Below are 18,113 nucleotides of genomic sequence, written 5' to 3'. Positions count from 1 at the left end.
CAAAATAAGAAAAATGTTCACATCCTTATTCTGTTCAAAAGTTTACACCCTTGGCTCTTAATGCTTCATTTTACCTTTTGGAACATAATTGAGCTTTTGAACCTACTGTAATAGTTGCATACGAGTCCCTCAGATGTCCTCAGTGTGAAAAGATGCATCTCTAAATTATACAGTCATTGTTGGAAAGGGTTCAAATACACAAAAATGCTGGAAAACCAAAGAATTTGTGGGAGCTGAAGGATTTTTATGAAGAACAGCAGACAGTTTAACTGTTCGGGACAAACAAGGGACTCATGAACAACTATCACTAAACCAAAAAATAACACAGCTCTGGATCATTCAGGTAACAACACAGTATTAAGAATCAAGTGTATGTAAACTTTTGAAAAGGGTCATTTTTATAAATAACTATTATTTGTCTTGTGGACTATATGTAAATCTCTTTTTTGTGAAATATCTTATTCAGGTCAGTACTAAATAAAAAAATAACATGCATTTTGTATTATACCTCTTATTTTGGTCAAATAATTAACATTTTGCAGATTCTGCAAAGTGTATGTAATCTATAGACTTAGCTGACCTAGTAAAGAACCTGAAAAGCAGACTGTTTCAAAAGTGCTTAGAGCTGAAGAATGGGCCAATGTACTGTTTATTAGAATAATCATTATGATAATACCCAAAATATTTAATAAATAAACATGGAAGAGGTGGGAGTTTGTACTGAGCCCTTCTGCATAATTCATGTTTTTTTTTTTTCAGCATAATTCTGTGGCTGCTGATTCAGGCTTATTTATTTAGGCCAACGTATCTAACAGTGTTACATATAGGCCTACACAGGGAAAAAAATGGTGTCCTAAAAACAGTAAATCTAACTTAAATCTAATTAATTTCAATCAAATAGATTGTTTACTCTTACTGAATCAACCTAAATACTTTATAAATAAATGCACAATACAAAAAAGGTGACCAATTTTTATTGATGGTTTGTTGCTTTTCCAGTATACACAACTTTGAACTACTTTCCTCTCTGCTCTCCTCTTGCCTCTTGACTTCTGTTCACCTCTCAGTCAGCAATGTGTGGTAAAAAGTATAGTAATGTAGGTTACACAAAACACATATACACAGTCTAAATTGCAAGCAACTGTCCAGGCCACGTCCTGTTCGCCAACTCAGCACGCATGTGGGCGTTTGTGTACTTTTTCCCCGGCCACCCCACGAGACAAGAACCAAGCTCACCAAACATTACTGCCAGAGCTCTCTCACACCACCATGACCAGAGCCAGACTTCCTGTCCTTTCCTTAGCTCATCTGTCCATCTCATAAACAGATGAATTTCTGGGATGACACAGTTTCAGTAAAAATTAAACATGTAATATGTGGAAATATTATATGCATGTTTTAGTAATCTATTCAGTAAGTTAATAAGGGCAGCCACAGTTTCCAGAGAATCAAACCCGGATGTTTTTTGCAGGCAGAGAAATTGGAGTGGAAAGAGAGAACAGAAAGAAAGGAATATAAGAGTAATTTTCGATAATTTGACAAGTCTCTTCATGTCATCATTATCATGCTGAAAGGGCATTTTTTCATCTGACTAATACATGCTTGCCACTGTACTTATTAAAAATCATGCAAATACATAGAAGGGAGCAGGGTTTCAAAGATGGGGGAGAATGAGATTTCGAAAGGGAGGGGACAGGAAAAACAGCTCAGAGATGTTTGTGGTGGGCCGTTCATTTAAAAGCCTCATAAAAGAGAACAATTTTGCTGTGTGGAGAAATGAGGAGGGGGAAAGGACGGGAGGAAGGCGGAAATGGCAGAGTGCTGTTTTTTCTGACTCTGTCAGCTGGAACAGTTTTAGGACACTTCGGAGAGAAGCGAACGCTCCTCCTTCACTACAAAGTACAGTCATATGTCTCTCTGGTCCCTTAGATATGAGAACACATACAGACACTCATCAGTTTTCTGTAAACATGCTAACAGTTATTCATATATATATTAATTATTACATTAATATATTTACCTACATAAATTGTTAGTTTCAGTCCTCATATCTGATATACAATACCAGTTCAACAGCATGGGACTTTTTAAATTTTTATCAAAGCATTTTTGCTTCCCATCAGTGACTCTTCAGGTTACATCGTTATGCCAACAGAAAAGTGGCTTTATGAGTCAGTCATTGAATCATTCAGTAAACTGTTTCATTTAAAAAAAGTTGGTACATTTAGGAAAGAAAGTGACCTTTATGAGTCCGTTATTGAGTCATTCATTCAATCGTTCACACCATGTGTTGTGCAACTGTTGTGGGACATAAATGGGACATAACATCAAAGTCCCTTTAAGGCAAGTAATTTCATCCTTTAAGTCATTCCATCTTTGAAATGCCTCTAGGGCATGCAAGTGCATTTCCTATCTCACTGAATGGGTTAACACCAAATTCTCCAAACGTTCACCAAGCTTACGATTATATTTCATATTTGAATCACCAATGAAACCTGACAACAACTGTATCATAAATGTTGTTTCTTTTGTCAAAAATGTTTCTTTTGACTGTTTCTTCAGTCGTAATGAAATTATGTTTTTTTTTTTTTGAGGAAATTATTTCAGCAATTATCTCCATGTAGTGGACTTCAAATATGTTTTTCAACCTACCCTAACTGTATTGACTCAAGAGTATGCGTGTGTGTCACAGAGCTAGACAAGATGAGAATTTGAGGTTGAAAAGTATCTACATTTTTTATTTTTTATTTTTTTTTGAAAATGACCAATCGTTTCGCTAGATAGACCCTTATTCCTCGGTCGTTTAGAGCCTTTTGAATGTGCATTTAAATTGCATTTTGGACATTCAAACTCGCTGGCTTGCTTCAAGTCCACTATATGGAAACAATTCCTGAAATGTTTTCTTAAAAAAACATACTTTCTTTACGACTGAAGAAAGAAAAGTACATTAACTGTACATTATCTGTAATTTTTTGTTCTGGAAGTGAACTACTCCTTTAAGGAATAAAGCACGTTGATGGGTGTGGTCTTGCTCTCGCTGGTTGATGTGTGCGCTCGCTCTTGCTGGAGAAGTGCCATTCTGGCTGCAGAGCCAAATGGGAGGAGCTGGAGCTCTAGCTCCCCCTCGCTGGAGGTAATGGGTGGAGATAGACACCTAACCACACCCTAACCCTATCCCTTACCCTATCCTAAACATAACTCCACCCATTAGTTCACACAAAGGTGGAGCTGGACATCCAGAGAGGGGGAGCTGGAGGCCTTTCGGCTCTGCAGTGAGCAGTACTTGCCATTCTGCCCTTTATGATGTCATACAGGGCCATACTCGAAAAAAAAGGTTCCGTTACTTAGGCACTTTTTACACTAGTGCGTTTCCGTTTTAAAACAGTGTTTTAAAATGAAAACAATCCTTGTCTACACTGGCGTTTTCAGTGCGTATCAGAAACAATCTCTGTCCACACTACACAAACGAAAACGTGTGTCACGTGACCATTCATAATGAGCGTGATGTTATTGTTTACACAGTTGTCAAGGATATGCAGAGCAAATATGGGCAGCCATGCCATCATTTTATAAAAGTCTCCTTTTTTGATCCGTTTACGATGAAATGCAACCCCAAAATTTTCAAACTAAAACAGGTCTGCGGTGTTTTCAAAAGTCTCCGTTTTTGAGGGCTGAAAATGCTGGAGTTGTGTAAACGACAGGCATAACCATTGCAAAATAATGCGTTTTAATATAAAAACACACAAGTGTAAACGTGGCCTTATGCTAAACCTGAAGGAGTGTCTTTGGCACAAAAATACTCTGTCATACGTCTGACTCATTTTTTTTTAAATCTTTGGTCATGTTTAGCATGAGAATCCAACTCTTTAGCAGTGTAAATAAGTCAGAATGCAATGCATGAAACTGATACATTAAACTGTTGCATAAAAGCCCCTTGCTAAAAGCCCTTGTCCAGCAAACACAGAGCGTTCCCCTAATGTTAGTTTTTGGCTCCCTTTTGGTTATTTTTTTGGAAACCAAATACTAACAATTGGGGAACATTCTTTTTATTTTTTTGTAACCATAAAATAACGTTCCCAGACCTTTGCATGGTGGTTATCAATAAAAAAATAACTTATTGAGAATGTTCCCTGATGTATTTTTTTCGCAACCATAAAATAACGTTCCCCGAACGTTGTCTGGTGGTTGTTTTTAAAATAACCTAAGAATAACTCACAGAGAACAAATAGTTAACCTTAATAGTTATTTTTAGGTTTTTTAAAATAGCAAAAGTTAAGAAAACTTTCCTGGCCAACCAACAACAAACCATATAAATAATGTTCTGGGAACCAAAAATTGTTAGCTGGGAGGCATCATTACTTGCACTAGCAACAAGATCGGTGGCGTAAGAAAGTTTAAATAAACAGTTTGTCATGAAGATGTTCTTTTTTCTTTTCTTTCTTACATATTTGTCAGCTGTTGTATATAAGCAATATCTTTATCTTGAATTATAAAAATTTAATAAAAACTTCACCACTAAACAAATAAAAATGGAACTTTCTCAAAACAGCTTAGATGTAGAAATTTCAGCAGTAAAGCAGTAAAAGACAAAAGGAATAAGTGTGTTTAAGTACATTTGGTATTCATGTGAGAAATTTATTTTTTAAGGTTGAGGAAAGAGAGAATAATGTTAAAAAAAGGAACTTTATTTCATTTTCATTTCCAAGTACAAAAAGTATGAAACAGGCAAAAATGTCATTCCTTTACATTTACACTATACCATTATCATTATAAATATCATTACTATTATCATTGTTAAAACTACTTCAGAAATGTCTAATACTGATGCATGCAGTGAGAAAACCCATAGCACCATTACTGTTCATAAATAGTTTTTTTTTATTTGTTTCTGCAAGGTGGAGAGCAAGAAAATGTCTTCAAAAGAGACAATCTCACCTCCAGCCTCATTTATTATAGAAACCTGATTTTTCCGCTCTTAAACCTGACAGTAAAAGACCAGAAGCTAATTTGAAATAAGTCACATTCTGCCTGTGTCCAGCAGGACTTGAAATGACAATTTAAAATAGGTACGACTACACATGGAGAACAATAATAACAATAACCATAGTTATAATAACAATGCTGATCATTAGTGACACAATTAATCATAGTAAAATGTACCAAACACATTACAATAACAATAGTATTTTGAGTTGAAACAGATGGACAGCTCTGCTCAATAGGTGTATTTAAAACTGGCCTACTCCAGAAGCTGCTCGGCTTCTCTCTCCCTGAACTTTGACCTGTAACCTTTGACCTTTCACGTACAGCAGGTCTCTATAGTCGAGCCATACTTTGTGCAAATATCTTTGGTGAATAAAAGGTGCAAGGAAGGTCAATTATGATAGTCCTTCCATACTATTAATTCAATGGCAAAGGCACGTAATGGGATGCAGGAGGTTTTCATTGGATCAACAATGTAAAAAAAGCAAAATCTGAGTTAATGAAATACATCAAAGTGAGATCATTTAGAATATAGAACATGTCAATCAAACAGCCGCCCGGCTGGAGTCAAGTTCGGTTCTGGGGAGGGAGATTTTCAGAGAGGATAAAGGAGGGAGTATATACTGAAAAGAAGACTGAAGGAACAAAAGTGCATTTCACTGATAAACCGTAACCATGGAAGAGATGGAGGGGGGCTTGTGTCTGTCTTTCTTATCTCCCACTCCCATTTTTTAATTAATGGCTGAGAAGTACATGTAAATAGAAAAAACATACAATACACATCCATCACTTTTTCATCTCCCCCTGCTTGCAGACCTGTAAACCAATCTGTACTGTCTGACATTCATATTCACTCCATCCTAATAAACTTTCTCCCATTCCAAATGCCATCTACTCGTATCCCTCTTTCTCGTCTCTTCCCGTGCCTTTCAAGTTCATCTCTAAACCTTATCGAGCAGAGAGCGGTGACAGTAGAGGAGGCGTCGAGGGGTGCCGTAGCGCCGGAAGAACAGCAGAGCCCCCAAAGTGACGAGAACACAGGCCAAAAGAAAGAGAGGGATGACAATGGTAGCGGCTCCTCCCATGCCTCCACCCTCCGACTCGTCCACCTCGATGATGAGCACTTCCTCATCTGTGCTGATTCTCTTCTTGGGCTCCTCTCCTTCACAGCCCATCCAGTCAGTCAGGACCGATTTGGGGTAGCCTGGCTCCACCTTGAGCTGCTGGTTGCTAAACTTCCAGTACTTATTGGCTTTGTAGAAATAAGCGTGGGCTGAAAAAGTGGGGGGAAAGTTGATTCAGTAAAAGTGTCTCTACATTTCGAAATCTCTAAAATGGTTTAAAAGGTTCTGGCTTTTGATTGGTCAGTGCAGCACTCTAGTCATATATTTACAGCTTTTTAATTTATTTATTTAGAAAGAATTAATCTAAAGTGAGAGTAAAGATATTTATAATGTTACAAAAGATTTCTATTTCAAACAAAGGCTGTTCTTTTGAACCATCTATCCATCAAAAATCCTGAAATTCTTTAGAACTTTTGAATTTGAATTTTCAAACTTGTGAATTTGAAATTCTTCTAAAATCTGGTTTCCTGAGCACAAAATCTGCATATTAGAATGATTTCCTGAGCAATCACGTTAATCAGTAAATCAAAATTTGACTATGATTGCTGAGTGGACAGTGAAGAACAAATGCTCCTGTACCTCCATCTTCGCTCATGAAGGCCCCTTTGATATTATCTGGTACTCCTTGCCATACACTGATGGGTTTGGGGTAATCTGGATCCACAGATCTGCTTTTCTCATTGAAACGGTAATACCTGAGAAAGCAGAAAAGCCATGAATGACAAACGATGACAATGAAAGAAAGAGAGAAGAGAGAAAAAGAAGAGGAAACATTTTTCACCACATGACGCAAAATCATTGGATTTCTGACCAGACCCTACATAAGACATGGTGAGTAACACTGGAAACGTACTTGGTTCCTCTAAAGAAGTAGGTGTTGCCGGTGGGTGTGTAGAAAACAGCAGCGTCCAGCCTGTCTCTCGGAAGGCCTGTGCCAAGCTCCTTGAAAGTTTTTGGATAACCTTCCTCCATTTTGGCCTCACTGAAAATCCAGTACTTATCACCTAAAAAGAAGACAAACAAGCATTATTGCACAATTTGTAATACCTATTAAAACCAGAAATGCAATGTGAGGTGGATAAAATACAGAAGATGGACGCACCTTTGAAGAAAACAAACTTTCCATCAGAGCGTTCGTATGCTGCGTTGATTGAGGGAGGCAGTCCCTTCCAGAAGTGGCCGATGGGCATGGGATACCCCTGCTGAGGTTTACCATCACGAACTCTCCAGAACCACTTTTCCTGTGGAGCAGAGAGGGTGTAAATATTCAAAACACACAAAGTACATGGCATGTACACACAAATAGTCCTTAATTTGCATTCAGTTGTACCTTGAAGACAAACATCTCTCCTCTGAGAAAAGCGATGGTGTCGAAGTGTCCCTCACATATGTCAGGGCCAAAGGATGGCCGGTCTGGACTGCGTGTGGGAGGCCGGGGTGCCGGGGGTTGGGGCACCTCACTAGATCCAGCACCTGTCGAAAGACACACAGGTGAGCATCAGGGTTATTAGAGTTAACTAAAACTAATATCATAAAAAATAATTACGTTTTTAAACAGTAAAATGTTTAATATTTTTTAAAGAAGTCTCTTCTGCTCACCAAGCCTGAATTTATTTGACTGAAAGTACAGCAAAAACAGTACAATTTTGAAATATGTTTACTATTTAAAATAACTGTTTTCTATTTGAATATATTTTAAAACGTAATTTATTTCTGTGATCAAAGCATCATTACTCTTGTCTTCAGTGTAATTTTTTTTATTTTGTAACATGTATAATGTTACAAAAAATTTCTATTTCAGATAAATGCAGATAAATGCTGTTCTTCTAAACGTTCTATTCATCAAATAAACATGAAACAATTCTACTCAGCTGTTTTCAACATAATAATAAATGTTTTTGAGCAGCAAATCAGAATATTAGAATGATTTCTGAAAGATCATGTAATTGGAGTAATGATGCTAAAAATTCAGCTTTGAAATCACAGGAATAAATTACATTTTAAAATATATTCAAATAGAAAACAGTTATTTTAATTAGTAAAAATATTTCAAAATTTTACTGTTTTTGCTGTACTTTTGGATCAAATAAATGCAGACTTGGTGAGCAGATGAGACTTCTTTAAAAGACATTAAAAATCTTACTGTTCAAAAACTTTTGAATGGTAGTGTATAAAAAATGCTAACTGATATAAAATTTAAAAATCTGTAAAAAAAAATATCTAATAATTAGTTGCCAAAGCAACATTTCTAATTTTTCAGGTTTAACTTAATGTACTAAAATAACTAAAATGAAATAAAAATTACTAAAAAAATAATAAAAATGCAAAAAAAAAAAAAAAAAACTGTACATAAAATTCAAAAGAAAAATATTAAAATAAAATTTAATTTAAAATTTAAACACTGGAGAGTACTGATTTCAGTAGATTATTTGCAGTTATTTTGAAAATGCACTAGCATAATTTTAATGCATTATGCATTAAATGCATTATTTTAATTAAACTTTCATTTGCTGTTTAAATATCTATAGATTGAATAGATCAAATATTTTTAAGATTTATTTTATGCATTTGTAATATCACTGTTTAAATGTGAAACATTCTGGCATTCTTGTAAATTCTTTTTTAATGATTTTTAGTCAATTTTATATAATCGTATCTTTTATTCTTATCTCATACATTATTTTTATAATAGCTAGCCTTTTGAATTAATTTACACTTTCGCATATTTTCCTAAATAAAAAATAAATGAAACTAATTGCATTTATGTAATGTAAGCTGACTACCGTATATTTGCTGGACCCCCCGTCTATCATCATCAGGCAGCACAAAGTTCTCAGTGTCCATCCACTGGTAAAACGGAGCCATGATGGCAGAGGGATCGCCTGAGTGTTCCAAACCAAGAGCATGACCTAATTCATGCACTGCCACCAGGAACACATCATTACCTGAAAGAGAGGTAGACGAAACTCTAAATATAAAATATCACACCCTGCCTGTAGTTTGCTCAGCTGACAGACACTTTTCCATATTCTCTTATTCTCTACTCACCTCCCTGGTCAACGTTGCCTGTTGTCCAAGGCTCTGCTGCGTCAAAATGGGTGTCACCTCCGATACCGTGACCAGGGAAGTACGCGTGGGCCAGAAAACCTCCCTCGCCGTCAAATGGGGTGCTGTCTCCGTGAAAGCCTTCCGCAAAGAAAAGCATGATATCTGCAAACTTGTCCACCTTGCCATTGATTTGACTATATGGGATTTCACGGAACTTGAGCGGCGTCACGGCTTCCCAGACCTTGAAGGCCTTCCTGATGGCCTCGTGTGTGGCCTGTTCGCCCACTTTAGGAGTGTAGTTCTGGATACTAAGAAAAGGAAACAGTTTCTTTTAGGAAGTATAGAAACTGGAATTTTTTTAAAAATACGTCTGTAAAGTCTGATAACAACTTCTATTTTTGAAAAAGAAGAACCAGACTATCTATTAATGTTCTAAAAAAGCTCAAAATTGTTTATGTGTTTTCAGTGTTTAAATCTGGATTGGAATGCAAGGTAAACTGCATTCCAGCTAAAGTGTACCCAGATACTATCTGTATACAAAGTGTTCTTGGCAGATGTATAGAGCGCCACAGTTTTAAATGCATTAAATGTTACATTACTGTTCTCCTTAGCTTGTCAAATACTGTTAGATACCTGAAAGTGATTTCTTTTTTGTCCCATTTTAGGCCCTGGATGACATAGCGCTTCTTTCGTAAGTTGCTCTTCAGTTCAGAGCCAAATTTATCTGGAACTCCACACCTTGGCCGCTGCATGGCTCTGGCAAAATCATGTTAATGCAAAACATAAAGTCACTAAATAATATGTGACTTAGTCACCCAAGAAAACAGTTGCAAATCAGATGTTTAAAGTGTTGGTCCACCCAAAAATGAAAATGTCAATTTGTTAATTATATCTAAACAATGATCAACACACATGCATACACATTTGGTACGCAGATGCTAGTAGAACCAATAAGGTTAGTTCTAGTGTGGGATGCATAGAAACAAAATCAATCAATATTAATCTTTCCACCACAACAAGTCTGATTCATATAGATTCATTTTATAATGCCTTTCAGAAACTGAATCTGAAATCTGAAGATTAAACATAGTTTTATGAATTTGGAACAACATGAGAGTGAGTAAATGATGATATTTTGATATGAATTTTCTTTTTATTTTTGGGTGAACTATCTCTTTAATTCTCTATCAGGTAATGTTACATTCATTTGTGGTCAGAGATTGTCAGTCATTAGCATACATCATGTAACTACTAAGTCAAATAGTGCACATTATCATTAAATGGTTATGATTATCAAATCAGAGATTTATGAAACTCTGAAGACTTACGAGAGTGTAGCTGGATCCATAGTGCCGGTGACAGTGAGGCCATAGAACTTCTGCATTGCGGATATAGCGGTGATGATAGATTTAGGAGAGCGGATTGCCTGAGCCCGAACATCGCCAGGAGGAAGATACCCATACTGCTGGAGCCATGCCTGAGAAAATGAATGCCACATTAGCGCACATGAATATCGACCTACGACACCACTTCCATCATCGTAATGAACCATATTCAACAACGAAATGGTATAGTGCACAGACACATACAAATAAAGTTTCTCTGGAAAACATCACTTCTGTCAGAGCATGAAATAGCACAGGTGTCACTGCTGTCATGGCTGTTAAGGTGACCTCAGTGAATTAAAGGTCGGGCTGAATGTTTTTGAAGCGTACTCGCTGTTCCAAACGTCTCGGTGCAGCACCACATCCACATGACATGCTGTCTGAATTTATAAAATTTAATTGTACATAAACCTGCCAAAGTCTACAAACATCAGTGACGAACCACAATGTAAACACAAAGATGTGTGTTAGTGTGTGCTTATGACCTGGTTAAACTTTTGTGGGTAGGAGAGTGTATGTGGACGCTTGAGAATCTTAAAGGCTTTTACTGTGGAGTGTGTGTTGTAACTGTGAGTAACTGTGCGTCTGAGACTTTATGACCCTAATTTAACTTTAAGGATGTACGTATGTGTGTGTTTCCAACCTAGTTATAATTATGGAGGTATATTTGCTGAAGAAATGTCACCAGAATTTCACTAAATAACAAAAAAAAATCACTAAATAAGTCTATCTTGGTTACAAAGAATATGTATGTATGTATATAAAATGTATATCAACAAAAAATACATATACCTGTATATCCGGGTTTTTTAAAGTTTTATAATAAATTATATTAAATGTCTGTTTATATAGGGACCAAACTGCCTTCTGAGGCTAAACCCAGCAACCAATTCAAAATGAATCATTCATAAATGTCTGTAAGAGTGCTTTTTTTATTATTATTATTTTTAAAAAATGCTAAATGATTTTTAAGGGTAGGATTAAGGTTACCCACACTTGGGCAAAGACAGACCAGACTGACTTTAAAATAAAACAGTTCTTCTGTTCTCACTCTTTCTGACTTACAGAAATAAATACTGTGCACATGAAAGGAGAACTGAGAACACTAACAAAGAATGAAACAAATAAAATCTAAATATATCTTACAATGTACAACTAGACAAACTGCAATGGTGATGTAATTATGTAGCTTCAAAGAACTTCAACTTTATGTGTTTCATGTGTTTTTTAAAGCTCTGCTTAAAGAAGCTCTGCTTATAAACTTACACTCACATAAACATGTTTAAAGTTGAATGTTCATTGTAAAGAAACAAATTGATCCAATGTAAAAAAACAAAAAAAAACAAAGAAAAATCAGTTATTGAAAAACCCTGGAGAGGGACGTGTTCCCTTCATGTCTGTGGTAGTTATGACCCTGATTATAGCTGTATAGGTAGTTGTAACCTCATGGGCTTATCTGGGCTGTTAACACAAAGGCTACATGTTTAGGAGTGACTGTCTGTTAGACTAAGTGGTAAATGTCTCATTTTAAGGATCAGACAGCCAGTGTCTCCATTCCAACCACAAAGAGTGTCAGCAAAAATTACAAGCAGTTTTTCAGTAATCCGTGTGACCTCAGACTGCCTCCCTTTCTTCTTTTCTTTCTCTTTCTTTCTTTCTTTCTTCTCAACAGGCAATATCTGAATCTGCTACAGAGAGAAATGAGAGAAAGAAGGAAGAGCATGATGGCAGAGAAACAGTCCAGGGACCAGTTGCATAAACTGCTTAGACTAGTCTTTAAAAATTAGTCATGTAATTTTTTTTCTTCTAGACTGGTCATAACTTTTTAAAATCAGCTAAAAATAAAGGTTCCACAAAGAACCTTTAACGTTAATGGAAACTTTTCATTTCACAAAAGGCTCTTTGTAATGTTCAAAATGTTCTTTATACCAAGAAAAAATTGGTTCTTTTAGAAACTGTTCGCTGAAAGGTTCTTTGGAAAACCAAAACTTTTAGAACCTTTATTTTTAAGAGTGTGCTCTAATTTGAATTGAAAAGTAAGACTTATACTGAGAAATATGAATCGCTTGAAACCACATTAAAACTAATTTTAGATTGACAGATATCCTGAAATGTTGTCAGTCTGTTTAAGTGTTGAGGTCTGTTTACCACTTCCTAAAACTATATTCCAGATATCTTTGCACCTTCAGAAACAAACACAGCATAGTTCACTTCACATATTAAGTGTCCTATAAAATAGTGTGAATACTGAATATATGGCTGCCCAAATGATAGATCAATTTATTGTAATTGTAGTTTATTGTTACTAATTGAAAGTTTGCGGAACAAGAAATATGTAGTTGCCTTAACCCTGTTGAAAACCTGGTTAGGTATCTTTTGAAGCATGACAGCTGGTCCTAAGAAACTAGGTCCTGCTCAGGACCAGCTCATAACCAGCTTATACCTAGCTCCGGACTAGCTTATAACCAACTAAGGACCAGCATAATCAGACAAAACAAAGTAGCTTTACTTAGAACAACTTTTAAGACAATAGGTGAACCTTTAAATCTGAATGCATCAGGCTGAATTTTTAAGTTTCTCAACAATTCCTTTTTACAGTGTATACAGCTCAACTATATGCCATGTACTCCTATAATCCACACATCTTCAAAATGGGCAAAACACTACAACAAACCTGCATGTAAGCATACAAGTACTGCAGTGATTAGGGAGCAGCTTCACTAAATCAGCGAGTGCTTTCACACTGCTTCATTCATGTTGTAGATTTTCCAGTGGGACTTGTCAACACAGCCCGTATCGGTCGAGGAAGTATAGATCGGGATAACACCATAGTGTAGTGTTAACCTGGTCACCCTTTGCCCAATTTTTCTTTTTCTCAGTCTGTCATTTAATTCCTCCTTTCTGTATGAGTGCTTTCTGTGTGTGGTGGCTCCGCTGTGGTGACGCACCCCGTTTTTGCAAAAACACTAACTCATGAGGATGAAAACGTTTCCCTCTCTCTCTCTTACTCCCTCTGAAGGCCACTCTTCTCCCTTCTGAAAAGCCTCAGGTCTCCTCTTAATGCTGCCAGCAATCCCAGCATGCTCTGCTGGCTTGGAACTCCCAGTGGTGGGCGTCAAAGGTTCTATTTAGAACCCCTCTGCCGTTCCCCTGACTGAGGAAGAGCGAGTCACTGTGTGGCCATGCGTCAGCTATTACCATGCAGACAGGTAGCCTTTATTGAGTTGACTGAGTCTAGGGCAGTCTGGGAAAGCTTTATGTAATAATCAAGCCAGACGCTGCCATCATGCACAGGTCTGGGAACAGATTTCAACACTAACAATTAACTCACACATGATAGTGAGGTTCAGAAGATGTGAGGTTAAGTGTAATCACACGCTATGACATCACTGCTGCACATACCAGCAAGGCTAACACATGCTGCGTGAAAAATATAAATGGAGTCAGTACGATTATGTACTTCCTGAGATGGCTGTTTCTGAAAAACAGTTTCATCATGTTATGGTGTTGCAACATGGAAAACACATTCCAAATTGGAAAGAGGAACATGTTGTTTTTCTGGTAGGCTGTAAGCAGTTTTAACACTATACTAAAAAAAAACTGTGCATAGCCCACAACTATTCTGATCTGTGATTCTTATAGTTTCTCTGCAGAAAATATTGCTGTCAAACTTTCCACGCTTAGGGGGGAAAAGCTGCATTTATGAATTTAACAGCTGATCTGCTGCTCCTAAGGTATTAGAGAGGGAAAGAAAAGAGCAAACTATAACTGAAGAGAGAGGAAAAAGAAGCTGAAGGGACAAAAACAAAACCTAAGCGAAATTTTAAAAAGAGAGTTAGAAATCTAAAAACAAAGGGTAGAAGAAAAGGAAGAAGAAGAAGAAAAAAGGAGGCCAGAGGTGAGTCTGAATGCACGACAGAAGGACTGAGTCAGTCGTTCCTCCTTGTCTGTGCCAATGGAAAAAACAGAAAATTTAGACATTAGTGCCCACGTCTCACTCTGCATCTTCACGTGGAGGATCAGATCACTGACCCATTTAACTGAGCAAATGAACTAATATTAATACAGGACCAAATTTCTGACCTCCATTATAAGACAAAACAAAAATCATGCAAACTTTGACGTCGCTCGATTGCTATAAATATGAGAACACTGCAAAGTTTACTACCAGTTAGCAAAAGTTAATTGTCTAATTACAGCAGTTGCAGATGCATGCCATTATCACCCATGTTTAATTCACGTACTCGTTCATTTACTCCACATAAAACAAAACAATCATTAAAATGAGAGATTTAGTTTTTTGAGCTTTAGTTTTGTGTATGAACATATCTAAACTGCATATAACATGCATATAACATTTCATCCATTTTTAAGCTTTAGCTGATGAAGCTCAGAAAGATTCAGCAGTGTTTCAGCAGATGCTTTGCATCTGTAATACTACTTAAACAAATACATCATCTCTCGTCTATGGTCTGGAGAGGGGGGCAATACCCAGCTGTTTTCCATAAGGAATATGCCCAAATTTCTTTCTTTCTTACTTTTTTTTAGTACAGTATTCAAAACAAAAGAAAAAAAAAACACTTCTGTATATGAATAAAGCATACTACTTAGAAAAAAAATGGAAGCCTAAACCAAAAAGTCTGAAGAGTAGCAGCAGCTTCAAAGCACTTGGCATCTGTGGTTTAACCTTTTGTCTGAACTTTATCTTTGATCACACGACTCTCACATCAGGAGACTCTTATCATCTTCGAAAACTTCGCTGGAATCTGGAGAGCTGAATTTTTTCCACACTATCCTTGGGTACAAGGATCTCTCAACCATCTTAGAAATGTGAAGGAGTGTGAGAGTAAGGAATGAAGGGATACGACTAGAGACAGTTATTAAAATGTCTTAAATCCTCGCTCTGATCTTGTTTTCTTTATTTTAGGCCATTAAGATTTCCTGGCTTGCATCTGTGACAGAGACGCCAAAACGTCCTGAAAAACAGTCGATCGTTCTCTCCCACTCACAGTTATGTGTCTACCAGACGTGTAGGCCTATTTCTGAAGCAGACATTAGGATGCCTCTTGGTGTATAAACAAACTGATATATCTGCTAATATATCTATCTATTAAAAGAAAAACGAGAATCTACAGATGCAGGACAGACACCACAAATCTAGACCTGTGCCAGTTTAATAACTAACCCAGGAGCCCTGGAGCCTCTGACTCACCCAAGTTTTGTTTTAACCTGATATTTAGGGGTTTTAAAAGACACAGCGCTTCACTGTTCTCTTCTGTATTCCACAGTGAATTATGAGGTACATGAAGACACTTCATGAAGGAAATCCTGACATGAGGAAACATCTGAGTGCATCTGTATCCAACAGTGCAGGCTTGACAGACAGACAGACAGGGGAAAGACACACACAGACACACACAAACACACAATATTAGAAGAACAGTGGATGCTGTGTTACCTCTGGTCTGACTTCTTTGTCACTGCTCCCGCTTTGCACCAGAAATACGCTGGCGAGGGCGAGCGGCAGCAGCCGCGGTAACGACTGGAGTTTCGGTAACATTCCTCAATGCAAGAGAGTAATGAACTCGGGACACAAAAATGCTCTAGCCTCCGTTCTTAAAGTTTTGCCCTCTAAGCTTTTCCCAGCAGATTGTCCTGAATTAGACCATTCCAACAGTGAAAATGTTTCCTTAAAACTTATGGAAACTTTTTTTCGCAGTTCAAAAAGAATAAAAACTGACTTATTCCTAACCTAATAAGTATGTATAATCATTATTAATGAAAGGTTTTCCAAAAGTAAAACTGGACCCCAAAGAGAGGAAACTATCTTCAGAGGTGAAATATATTTCAATTAGGTTTGCGCTATATTCTCATCTTGCGTTTTCTTTTGTCCTCCGCTGATCTTTCTCTCTGTCCACAGGCGGCTTCAGTGTCAGATTGGAGACGTGGTTGTTACTGCCCCTGTCGTAATCTGCCCGAACTACAGAGGATCTAACTGGGAGGAGTTAAAGGAGAATCGACCCTGCAGATGTGCATTTTTCCCAGTGTGCGAATTATTCAATAGCTTCAGGCGGAGGTTGACTTTTTAAGCGAACTTTTCGGTCTATGTCCGATCCGAGCATCTACTTGGTGACTATTATGTAGGACTAGCCTGTCTCTGATGGTTAATTAAACGATTTATTATATATTTTTTTTATATATAATTTATTATTATGATTTATTGTTTTCTTTTAAATTCGACTGGTAGTGTATGTAAAACTTTTAAAAAGTTTTTTTTTCTTTTAAAAAGTTTTAAACCAGTAAAATTTAAATGAGATTTGTCGACAAATAAACTACCAGTCAAGTTTATAAAGATTTTTAATGTTTTTAAAAAAGTCTCTTCTGCTCACCAAGTCTACATTTATTTGATTCAAAATACAGCAAATACAGTGAAATATTTTTACTACTTGAAATAACTGCTTTCTATTTAAATATATTTTAAAATATTTTATTTCTGTGATCAAAGCTTCATCACTCCAGTCTTCAGTGTCACAGGATCCTTCAGAAATCATTTTAATACGGTGATTTGCTGTTCATGAAACATTTTTATTACTATTATCATCGATAAATCAGTTCATTTTTACATTTTGTAAAAATATTTTTTTTCAGGATTCTTTTTTTTCCTGAAAAGCTTTTGTAACATTATACACTATGCCATTTAAAAGCTTGGAGTCAGTATAATTTTTTGGGGGAAATAAATTAATACTTTTATTTAGCAAGGATGCTTTAAATTGATCAAAAGTGATAATAAAAACATTTATAATGTTACTGATTTCTATTTCAGATAAAGGCTGTTTTTCTGCACTTTCTATTCATCAAAGAAACCTGAAACAAATCTACTAAGCTGTTTTTTTAACATAATAATAAATGTTTTTTGTGCCATTTTAAAATGACATTTTAAAATACATTCAAATAGAAAACCATTATTTTAAAATGTTAAAATATACTTTATATATAATATTACTGTTCCTGTACTTTGGCTCAAATAATTGCAGGCTTGGTGAGCAGAAAAGACTTCTTTAAAAAACATTAAAAATCTTACTGTTCAAAAACTTCTGACTGCACTGTAAAAAACAATTTGTTGAGTCAACTTAAAATAATTTGTAACCTGTCTGCCTTAAAATTTTAAGTTCAGTCAACTCAAAAAAAGTTTATTCAACTTGAAATGTTAAATTATACTAAGTGACAACTTTGATATTTGAGTTGAATCAACTCAAAATTGTGGTAGTTACAGTGTAGTAGTGTATGAATGTATTTTTACAAAACTGTAATGGATAAAAAAATATTAAACAAAAATAAAGACGCACAGACCACAATTTCAATCTCACTGGCAAACTAGGACACCTAGAAACTATATATATATATATATATATATATATATATATATATATATATATACACACACACTACCGTTCAAAAGTTTGGGGTCAGTAAGACTTGTAATAGTCTTTAAAGAAGTCTCTTATGCTCATCAAGGCTGCATTTATTTGATTAAAAATATAGAAAAAAAAACAGTAATATTGCAAAATGTTTT

The 18,113-nt window shown here is 36.1% G+C and overlaps 1 protein-coding gene across 1 annotated transcript; it reads right to left on the bottom strand.

The window, feature by feature from the left end:
• Positions 1-4,669: 4,669 nt before the first annotated feature.
• Positions 4,670-16,501, bottom strand: mmp14a (matrix metallopeptidase 14a (membrane-inserted)). Its single transcript, XM_051115733.1, has 10 exons — positions 15,999-16,501; positions 10,484-10,632; positions 9,789-9,911; positions 9,156-9,463; positions 8,891-9,052; positions 7,438-7,580; positions 7,210-7,348; positions 6,961-7,111; positions 6,687-6,802; positions 4,670-6,256 (listed from the first exon to the last, which is right to left on the bottom strand). Exons 1-10 carry the CDS (start codon positions 16,098-16,100, stop codon positions 5,925-5,927), a joined length of 1,725 nt encoding a protein of 574 aa, XP_050971690.1. The 5' UTR covers positions 16,101-16,501; the 3' UTR covers positions 4,670-5,924.
• Positions 16,502-18,113: the final 1,612 nt, after the last annotated feature.

Source organism: Labeo rohita, chromosome 7 (genome assembly GCF_022985175.1).
Source record: "Labeo rohita strain BAU-BD-2019 chromosome 7, IGBB_LRoh.1.0, whole genome shotgun sequence".
In the NCBI taxonomy this organism is placed as follows: domain Eukaryota; kingdom Metazoa; phylum Chordata; class Actinopteri; order Cypriniformes; family Cyprinidae; genus Labeo; species Labeo rohita.
The sequence above is the reverse complement of the archived record's forward strand: the minus strand, read 5'-3'. Positions and strand labels throughout refer to the sequence as shown.

What these genes read in the sequence shown, in the direction of transcription:
- mmp14a (XM_051115733.1), bottom strand. Translation starts at nt 16,100, where the DNA reads ATGTTACCGAAACTCCAGTCGTTACCGCGGCTGCTGCCGCTCGCCCTC. An exon ending in AGGCAACGTTGACCAGGGAG is followed by an intron (nt 9,053 to 9,155) that starts GTGAGTAGAGAA and finishes CCTCTCTTTCAG; the next exon opens with GTAATGATGTGTTCCTGGTG. An exon ending in TACTTCTTTAGAGGAACCAA is followed by an intron (nt 6,803 to 6,960) that starts GTACGTTTCCAG and finishes CTGCTTTCTCAG; the next exon opens with GTATTACCGTTTCAATGAGA.